Below are 10,577 nucleotides of genomic sequence, written 5' to 3'. Positions count from 1 at the left end.
CTCTCTCTCTTGCGCGCCCCTCTCGCTGTCTCTCCCTCTCGGCTCGCTCGCGCGCGCTCGCTCTCTCTCTCTCTCTCTCTCTCTCTCTATCGCCCCTCTCGCTGTCTCTCTCTCACGCGCCCCTCTCGCTGTCTCTCTCTCTCACGCGCCCCTCTCGCTGTCTCTCTCTCATGCACCCCCTCGCTCTCTCTCATGCACCCCCTCGCTGTCTGTCTCTCTCTCTCGTGCGCCCCTCTCGCTGTCTCTCTCTCGCGCGCCCCTCTCGCTGTCTCTCTCTCTCTCGCGCGCCCCTCTCGCTGTCTCTCTCTCTCTCTCGCGCGCCCCTCTCGCTGTCTCTCTCTCGCGCGCCCCTCTCGCTGTCTCTCTCGCGCGCCCCTCTTGCTGTCTCTCTCTCTCTCGCGCGCCCCTCTTGCTGTCTCTCTTTCGTGTGCCCCTCTCGCTGTCTCTCTCTCTCTCGTGCGCCCCTCTCGCTGACTCTCTCTCTCTCGCACGCCCCTCTCGCTGTGTCTCTCTCTCTCTCTCTCTCGCGCACCCCTCTCGCTGTCTCTCTCTCTCTCTCGCGCGCCCCTCTCGCTGTCTCTCTCTCGCGCGCCCCTCTCGCTGTCTCTCTCTCTCTCGCACGCCCCTCTTGCTGTCTCTCTCTTTCGCGCGCCCCTCTTGCTGTCTCTCTCTTTCGCGTGCCCCTCTCGCTGTCTCTCTCTCTTTCGCGTGCCCCTCTCGCTGTCTCTCTCTCTCTCACACGCCCCTCTCGCTGTCTCTCTCTCTCTCTCTCTCGTGCGCCCTTCTCGCTGTCTCTCTCTCTCTCACACGCCCCTCTCGCTGTCTCTCTCTCTCTCTCTCGTGCGCCCCTCTCGCTGTCTCTCTCTCTCTCGTGCGCCCCTCTTGCTGTCTTTCTCTCTCGCGCGCCCCTCTCGCTGTCTCTCTCTCTCTCGCGCGCCCCTCTCGCTGTCTGTCTCTCTCTCGCGCGCCCCTCTCGCTGTCTCTCTCTCTCTCTCGCGCGCCCCTCTTGCTGTCTCTCTCTCTCTCTCTCTCGCGCCCCTCTCGCTGTCTCTCTCTCTCTCGTGCGCCCCTCTCGCTGTCTGTCTCTCTCGCGCGCCCCTCTCGCTGTCTGTCTCTCTCGCGCGCCCCTCTCGCTGTCTCTCTCTCTCGCGCGCCCCTCTCGCTGTCTCTCTCTCTCGCGCGCCCCTCTCGCTGTCTCTCTCTCTCGTGCGCCCCCCTCGCTGTCTCTCTCTCTCTCTCGTGCGCCCCTCTCGCTGTCTCTCTCTCTCGTGCGCCCCTCTCGCTGTCTCTCTCTCTCTCGTTCGCCCCTATCGCTGTCTGTCTCTCGCACGCCCCTCTCGCTGTCTCTCTCTCTTTCGCACCTCTTGCTGTTTCTCTCTCTCGTTCGCCCCTATCGCTGTCTGTGTCTCGCACGCCCCTCTCGCTGTCTCTCTCTCTCGCCCCTCTTGCTGTCTCTCTCTCGCGTGCCCCTCTTGCTGTCTCTCTCTCTCTCGCACGCGCCCCTCTTGCTGTCTCTCTCTCTCTCTCTCGTGCCCCTCTCGCTGTCTCTCTCTCTCATGGGCCCCCCTTGTTGTCACTCTCTCACGCTCCCCCTTGTTGTCACTCTCTCATGCACCCCTCTCGCTCTCTATCTCTCGCACCCCTCTCGCTCTGTCTCTTTTGCTTGCCCCTCTCGCTGTCGCTCTCTCGCTGTTGCGCTCTCTCTCGCTGTCTCTCTCTCGTGTGCCCCTCTCGCTGTCTCTCTCTCGCGCACCCCTCTCATTGTTTATCTTTCGCACCTCTCTCGCTCTGTCTCTCTTACGCACCTCTCTCACTGTCTCTCTCTCTTGCTGTCTCTCTCTCTCGCTGTCTCTCTCATGTGCCACTCTCGCTGTTTCTTGCGCGTGACCCTCTCGCTGTCTGTCACGCATGCGCACCCCTCGCTGTCTCTCTCGCATGTGCCCCTCACGATGTCTCTCTCTCTCTCTCACACACCTCTCGCTGTCACTCTCTCTCGTGCGCCCCTCTCGCTGTCACTGTCGCTATTGCTCTGTCTTTCTTTGTTTCTTTCTCTGTCTCTCTCGCTCGCTGTTGGTCTCTGTGTCTCCCTCCACACCCCCCCCACCCCACACCCCCCCTCCCCCCACCTTGTCTGTGTGTGTCTCTTTCTGTCTTTCCTCCAGCTGTGTTCTCTATTGTACAAGGTTCCATAGTTCCTCGAAGGTTTCCCGTGCTGCTGTTGTGCTCACATTTGCTGTCCTAACTCTAGAGAGAGGTGCTGCTCTGTATATACCATGACTGAATGCAAATCCCGTGTCAGATATGTGGAAGGCGATGCCGTCTCCTCCAAGACTTTGATTCTCTCCAGTCGTTTTAATTTTTGGCTTTGGGGTTTTAAAAAGAAGCAGAACAAAATGTTTTTTGTTTTTCGCGCATTTTATGTTTTGAAAGAAAAACCTCCAAGGAAATTAATGTGAACTTGTTTTAAAAATGCACAAAACAGATTGGGATGAATGTATAATCACAGTTCTACCTTTTGTATTTTTATAGAGGTTTTTTACTGCTCCTGAGTGTTGGAGATTATTTATTTTGTGAGATATGTTACTGGGGAATCAGTGTTTTGTCGACAATTTGTTGACATGGCTGTTTTATGCAATGTTTGAAGTGGAACTACTGAAACAGGGTCCCTCTGACACTCTTGAATCCAAATACTTGAACTGTCTTGTGTTGTTGTTTTCAATAGCTGTTTGGAGAGAAGTGTAAGATTTCATTTCAATATGATAGCTTGCTGACCTCACTCAACCTAATTGTTAGAGTATGAAAGCCCAGTGAAGGAGCTGACCTTGTTCCTGACCGTGTGTTCATGACACAACTGTCCCGGGTGTAGCCCATTGATAGGAAAATGATTTGTGTTGAAGACCCTCTCAAGGATAACTGGGGGTGAACTGACGCTGACAAGCCAAGAGTGCTCTGTAAGTCGCAGGTCACATCTAATCTTTGACATCACCTTTTTCCCCAGCTCGGCCCAATGCCTCCATCTCCAGTCTCACCACCCCCTCCTCCCTGCACCACCTGCTCCTTCCCCCAGTCTGGCCCCTGAGCTGAATCCAGAAGCATGCTCAGTACATCCCCAGTTGCACTGAGAGAGGAAGGTACTGGGTTGCCCCAGTAACAGCATGCTTCCCATTACTCCAAAGATCCGAGTGCCATAATTCAGCCGGACCTGCTAAGGTGAGTGCTGAGGCTGCGCCGTGTAGTTGGAGGGTCAGTGTGGCAGGAGTGCCGCACCGTTGCAGCTACCACCTTTCAATCAACACGTTACACTCCGATGTCTTTTGACTCCTCTGCTAGAAGGAAAGCCATTTCTGATTCTCATCGGTGAGCAGCAGGGGAGTCCATTTTGAGTCTTGGCTGAGAACCGTCCCCAGTCTGAAACTGCGAAATGCTTTTCCTTTTACACTTTGTGGTTTTGGAGCATTGCAGAGTGAGTTGCCATTCGGTGTTCATTTGTAAGCCACACTTCAAGAGGCCCTGAAGGGTTTGCAATGTCCCAGGCTGGGAAAAGGGTTCCTGGGCTGGAGTCCTGTAAGGTGAGCAGTTGTGTGGCCAGGGATTGCAGCATCCCATATTGTCCCAGTGGCTCTCTGGCTCGGTGATTCAGCTTGACACCTAGGCATTTTATATCTGCATGAGAGTTTGTTGCTCGAACAGTATTAATTTTGAAAATAACTTTATCTGTGCCAGTCTTTTGATTTGTTGTCAGCAGGGGTATTGATGCTGGTTTTGCTTGCACACTCTGCCCCCTCGTGTCTGTCTGTTTCCTTGCTCATCTTCTCCCCTGTTAGGAGGAATATTCTCACATGGCGATGGGTGCAGACTGTAAGTGACAGGACACAGGGTGTGGGCCCTGCCCCTTCCTTATCTCCCAATCCCTGACTCCTCAGAGTAGCTGAGGGCTGTCTGGTGTCATCCATGTACGTCTGTTCTCATGTTCAGCATGTGCTATTTCCACGTCCCATTGTTCAAATTATGCGTTGACCCCCCCCCTTCCCCCTCCCCCATGCACTGTATCATTGTGTTTTGTTGTTAATTTTGGTTTGGTTTTGTTTCTTCCTTTTGTTTATGGCTTTGTGTAACTTGGTCCTTCTCCCTTTCTGGTTTTGTTTTCTTTTCTAGATATCTTCGTGCCCGTCTGTTCATCGTTTGCCTAGCATGTTGCTGTGACGTCCAAGTTCATCATCCCCTCGTTGTCTCTGAGCTTCTCTGATGCTTGACCTCTACTGACCTTTGACCTTGTTTAGACTATTAAATTTGATGTATTTCAGAAACCTTTTGTTCACCTCTACTCCCATGCACCCCCTCTTACCTCACCCCCCCTTCCCTGACTTTCCCCAACCTCACTCAGTGCTGCTGGGGCAGGCTGCTTTAAACTAGCTTCCAGATTGTTACATTGAAATCTTCTAAAACTTCTCTGAGAGTCTATTTTTCTAGAATTTCTTAACTAAATTGCAGCATTTTGACACTTCTTTCTACTCCTTATTGCAACGCGCCCTTTCTAGCATGGGCAGAGGGCTTTATTTCTCAAGCAGCCAATCAATTTGAAAAAAAAAACAGAAAATGATTTGTGCGTATCTTATTGGTGTTTTTTTTAGTGTGATGTGTGTTTAGGACAGTGTGGAGTGTTTGTCACAATTTACTCGAAGGGAAATGAACCTCAGATGCATTCTTTATATATTGGCAGGGTTGAGTTTTCTCTTTCTCTACTTCAGCATCTTATTTCCCTTTTCACAATCTTTACCTTCTGAAATTGACCACATTTTTTCTTACTATTTTTTTCTCATCTTGCTCTTTCGCCACTTCCCTCACATCTTGACCCTTCTTTCTCCTCTTCCTAGCTTCCTGGTTCCCTCTCTCTGTCCCCCACTCATTGTCCCCATCTTTGTCTGCCCACCTTCCCTCCCCGTTCTCGGCTCCTCGCCTTGCCTCCCTTGTTCTCTCTATCTCTCTCCTCCCCCACCTCTCTCCTCTCTCTTCCCCCCCGCGTCCCTCGTTCTCTCTTCTCCGTTGCCTCCCTCATTCTCTCTCTCTCTCTCTCTCTCTCACACACACACACACACACTTTCTGCTGGCTTCCTCGTTCTCTTTCTCACTTCCCCCTGCTCCTTCATTCTCTGTTTTTCTTATCTTCCCCCCCCCCACCACTGATCTCCCTTATTCTCTCTTTCTCTCCCTCCTCTCCCTCCCTCCTCTCCCTCCCTCACCTCCCTCACTCTGTCTTCCCTCTCCCCTCACCCTTTTTCTCCTCTCTCTCTCTCTCTATCTATATCCCCCCCCTCCCCCCAACTCCACCACCACCTTTCCCTGTTCATTATGCTGGAGTGACATCAGTAAAGAAATACTTGAATAACTTCTTTCAAAGTGTCGGCCATTTCCCATAGGGTTTCTTTTGGCACTTTGGTTTTCTGTTGTTAGCAGTAAGTGTTTGAAAAGCAAAAAAAAAATGGAAAGTCAGTAGTTCAATGTTGTCGAGTTTGGTGTGACTATACCTTGCATGTGTATTGTACCCATGCTGAAGACCTCAGCAAAATGTGATGTGACTTGTTGTTAACTCTATTTAGTGCCAAGTGTTATTTGCATGTTACAGCCTTTTCCACTTTGTACTGCTTCTCTGTCTTCCTGACTTAAAGTTACTGTTTGATAAAGTGCAAAAACAAAAGTTGGAGGTTTAAATAAAGTATATTTTTGAACTGTGTTGTGGCAAATATCATAGTCAGACCAGATGTGTCCTGTTCAAACTCTCCCCTCTGTCTGTCTAAACCCAGCATCGGTGGTGTTCGCGCTCTTTCCTGGCCCCTCCTTCCTCTTCCTCTCGTACGTACACACACACACACACACACACACACACACTGACACACACACACACACTGACACACACACACACACACACACGGAGAAATGTTTGATTTTACGGGAGATTGGAGGTGGATCATTTCCAGTTGATGGTGGGATGTATCTTTATTTGTAGCTAAGTAGGAAGGAGAGCACAGAGTGCTGGTTAGTTTGAGGAAGTAAACCACCTTTGGGTTTGACAAGCTGTGCAATTCTGTGAAGGATTTGTGGAGATTGCTACGGACTCTCATGGGACATTGAGTGGGGCGGAGAGTTTGCAATTACATTTCCCAACTCTGATGCCCACACACCCCACTTCCCTAATTTAATTCAGAACAGCAAACACTCAATCGCCATTCACTTTCAACTCCAACCAGGCCCTGAGACATCAGACTCAACACCTCCCTGCACGCAAACCTTTAGTAACCCTGGGCCTCAATTCAACCACCTCCAACTGAAAGTCTATCTCAACCACTGCCTCCAACCCCCTCCATCCCAAACTCCCACCTGAGTTCAAACACCCTCAGCCCCCACTCTTAGACTCACCCCTCCCATTTTCATTTTGACCCTAGCACTTAACCTCAAATTTCCACCTCACCATTCGACCCCCTTTCCTTGTCTCCCACACGCAGCCACCATGAGCCCATGTCGGACCTTGCCTGGGATTTCATTTCCCTGTGCTGTTATCACTTCTGACTCTGAATGGATCCCTGACTCACTCTGCTCAACCCCAGTAGACATAGGGTTACAATGAAGCAGCCAGGCCTCTTCAAGACCCTCCTGCTCCCAGCATTGTTTCTCCTGGAGCATCCCTATAGGCCACAATGTTTAAATAACTGTCCCCTTGACCCACAAACCTGCTTTTTCAAACCCCCCGAAGCCTTGTTAATACCTCCTCTTCAAGACATCCAAAGGACCCCTGGGCTGAGGTGCTATTCCTGGACTCTTCCAGGGGGCTGTTGATGCACTGATCTGAACTCTTCACACTGTATACGCGTTGCACCATTTCTTAATCTAGCAAAGTGATAACTGTGAAACTCCACAACATCTGTTAATTACAGTTCTCGGATAAAACAGCCTTCTTTAAAAAGCAACTCTCCCAGCAACTAATTTTACAAACTAATTCTTAACCGGAACCTGTGGTTGTTTGGTAGCTGCAGTATTTGGCCATGTTTGAGCCCAGTTTAGTTGGTAGTTTATTTCTGACCCCCCTTCCCCACACCCACCTACCCAACCGCAAAAAAAACTACCAAGCTGGACCTGCCTGGCTCTCTCATCAGGGTATGAGCCTCCTACATTGAAAGGTGCGTGCACATTTGGTCCCATACTTTATGTGAAGAGATGGTGTTGGCAATATAGAAAATGGGAACAGGAGTAGTCAATTCAGCCCTTTGATAACAATGCTCAGTTCCGCCAACCCCTCTAGACAGGCTGGCACCCACACATGACCTCAAGTGAATGTCCACGTGTACCTACAAAGTACATACACCGTGGTTCCTGCACTCTGTTCCCAGTAAACACTTCAGTGAAATTCCTGCTCTAGATCCACTAGGGGGGCCCATGACTCCTGCCATTGATCCACAGGGTGGAGGCTGGATTTCACATGCCCCCGCACTGTCACCCCACATACACTCCTCATCTATGTGTTCCCTCTGCCGCATCATTGCCAATCTTCCAACATCACCATGGGCACTTGGACACCTGAACTGTCCTACCCACATCCAAAATCCTGTGGAGCATAGATGTGTAATTACCATCTTGTTGTCTTTTGATAATGTAAAGAATACAAATAAAGGCAGAATACTCGAGTGACTGATTTTTCCAAACCCTTGCTGCTTTGTGAGTTAACAAACAATTCAAAATCCTGTGGGCTTTTTATTGGTAAAAACTCATTGTATTTAACTCTATAGGTTTTGTAAAATTTTGCCTTTTGTACAAGAACTATTAAATGATTAACAAATGTGAATGTTACTGATTTCTAGCCGTTTGCCACAATGACCAAACCCCTCTAACTAAAGTCAAATGCAACTTTGTTCATTCATTACCAAGAAAACGCTTTTCTTTTTTTTTGCAAAGTGTCATTATCTAGTGTGATTTTTTTTTGTGTGATGTAATCTTGAGACAAATTATGGAATTAATAATGAAAGAAATCATAAAAACCACTTGTAAGTTGTTTTTTGGAGCCAACAGTTGATGTAGAGGAATGGCAAAATGTTGCTAGTTTGAATAAAGCTGGTATTTGTTTCAGATTTTTCCTACTATTTTTGTCTTGAAAGGGTACTAAAATGTTTTAACTGCACGCATAGATTTGCAGTCATTTTGTATGGAAATGTGGTACCTTCCTTGTTTAGTATTTACGATTAAACAGTTTGAGACGATTCTGTCATCTGCCTGTTTCTTTTCAGAGGTGTGCATGTGCTCATGAAGTAGGCCCGGTCTGGTGTCATGACTTTGACTGAAGAAATGCACAGTGATCAAGGGCGATAAAACCCATCTCTTACCTCACAAAAGCACTTTACCTGCCAGTCATTTGATTTGGACCCACAACGTCCATTAAACTGACCTTGTTTCCCAAGAAATTAAATGGTAAAATCGCCTTCAGTCGAGAAGGCACTTTTCTCTCAATCTCGGAATCTCACTGCTTATTCTCAATACTGGGCATTTGTTATTTGTACCAATCTGATGTTCTCTCTCAGGATGTGAATGTCACCAGCATTTGTCTGCTATAGTGGTGTTGTGAATGTGTTAGTTCTTCTCCAGCTGGTGGCTGTTCTAATCTACCTAATCCTGTTAGAAGTTTATAGGTTTCTGCTCTCAACTTCTAAAATCCAGTAAATTCAATTCAAACTGACTCAATCTCTACTCATAGTCTGTGTTGGAATCAATGTGGTCAACCTTTCCTGCATCCCCTTAATGGGAACAATGTCCTTCAACGGATAAGGAAACTAAAACTGCTCACAGTCTTCCAGTCGTGGCCTTGCCAGTGCCCTGTCTAATTACAAGAATTTATCCTTGTTCCTGTACTTGAATCTTCACACTATGAAGGCCAACATACACTTTGCCTTCTTTGCTGCTGGCTATACCTGCATGCTTACTTTCTGCAACTGCCCACAGGGGCACCTAGGTCTCCTTAAACATTCCCCTCAATTTACAACCATTCAAATAATAATCTGCCTTCCTTCTCTCACTACCAAAGTGGATAACCTTACATGTGTCTGCATTATACCACATCCGGCATGTATTGGCCCACTCACTCAGCCCAGGCTCTGCAACCTCCCTGCAGTTCATCCTTCCATCCAGTTTTGTATCAAATGCAAACTTTGAGATTACATTTAGTTCCCTCATCTAAATCATTAACATATAGCTGGGGGTCTTCTCCTAATCTCTGTGTACTTCACTGGTCACTGCCTGGCAGGCTAAAAAACTTATTTGTTACAACGCTGCTTCCTGTCTGCTAACCCAATTTTCTGTCCATCTCAATATGCTGCCCCCATTCCCATGAACATGAGTTTTACGCATCAGTCTCTTAATGGGACTGTGAGGAGGTAACAGCCTGATAGTATTATTACTGGAGTATGAATCCAGAGACCCAGGTAATGTGCTGGAGACTCGAATTCACATCCTGCCACAGCAGATGGTGCAAGTTAAATTCGATAAAACAGTTGGAATTATGAGTCTAATGATGATTGTTGGTTGGAAAAACCCATCTGGTTCACTAATTCCCTTTAGGGAAGGAAAGTTCCATCCTTACGTGGTCTAGCCTACAGCTGACTCTTAACTGCCCTCTGGGCAATTAGAGATGGGCAAAACATACTAACCTAGGCAGTGATATCCTCAACCCTTGAATAAAAAAAATCTTGAAAGTCCAAATAAATCACACGTATTGACTCCCTTTGATCAACTCTACATGTTATGTTCTTTAAAAAAAATTCAGTGGATTTGTCAAGCATTAGTTCCCTTTTGTGAATCTATGCTAAGCAATCCTATCGCTGGTTTTCCAAGTGCTGTGCCATCAAGCAGTTTATAGTGGACTGCCCCACCATGGACATCAGATTCACTGGTCTGAATCCAAAGAATATTTGAAGGTGACCACCAGTGCATCAACATTCTAGAGCCACTTTCTTAAGTACTTTGGTTATCAGACCTTGCGGATTTATCAGCGTTCAATCCCGTCAATTTCTCCCACACGCTGGACATCGGAGTGCATCTGGGAAAATTATCAAACAGTGAAATTCACAACTAATCTTGGAGGAACTGTTGGGCGAAGTTCACAGCCCAGAATCAGATAATTGTTGTTTTAAGTCTGTCCAAGAGAAAGGCTGCAGTCGTGAGTACAGTGGATTCTTTCTTGATTATATGTTTTTGGAGATAAGTCTCTTGATTAAACTTAAAATATAAGCCATAGCTATTAATTTAACCTGGGACAGTGTTTGTAGAGGAATAAGACGGTATTATTTTCTGGGTCTGTAGATTGTGAAGGAGCAAAAATGGCCTTTGCAGTGATACGTACTACTTGTCAATGTGGGAGTTTAAAGAGAGTGTAAGGGTTACTGCGGATTATATCTGCCATAAATGCTGCTGGATGCGAATCTTATCAGATCGAGTGGATCGATTGGGGAGACAGATAGAAGCGATGAGGAATTTGCAACAGCAACAGTATGTGATGGATGGCAGTTATAGGAAGGGGGGAAAATCTCAGATACAGTCAC

General features: G+C 47.7%; 1 protein-coding gene across 1 annotated transcript in view; it reads left to right on the top strand.

The window, feature by feature from the left end:
• Positions 1 to 8,327, top strand: part of LOC132824525 (CUGBP Elav-like family member 1) — a 177,724-nt gene extending 169,397 nt beyond the window's left edge. Inside the window, exon 8 of the mRNA XM_060839161.1 lies at positions 8,274 to 8,327. Within this exon, the coding sequence (XP_060695144.1) occupies positions 8,274 to 8,327 (54 nt within the window). The remainder of the gene's footprint in view (positions 1 to 8,273) is intronic.
• The last annotated feature ends 2,250 nt before the right edge of the window (positions 8,328 to 10,577 follow it).

Source organism: Hemiscyllium ocellatum, chromosome 18 (assembly GCF_020745735.1).
Source record: "Hemiscyllium ocellatum isolate sHemOce1 chromosome 18, sHemOce1.pat.X.cur, whole genome shotgun sequence".
Taxonomy (NCBI): domain Eukaryota; kingdom Metazoa; phylum Chordata; class Chondrichthyes; order Orectolobiformes; family Hemiscylliidae; genus Hemiscyllium; species Hemiscyllium ocellatum.
Note: the sequence above shows the minus strand (reverse complement) of the source record. Positions and strands in the feature narration are given on the sequence as shown.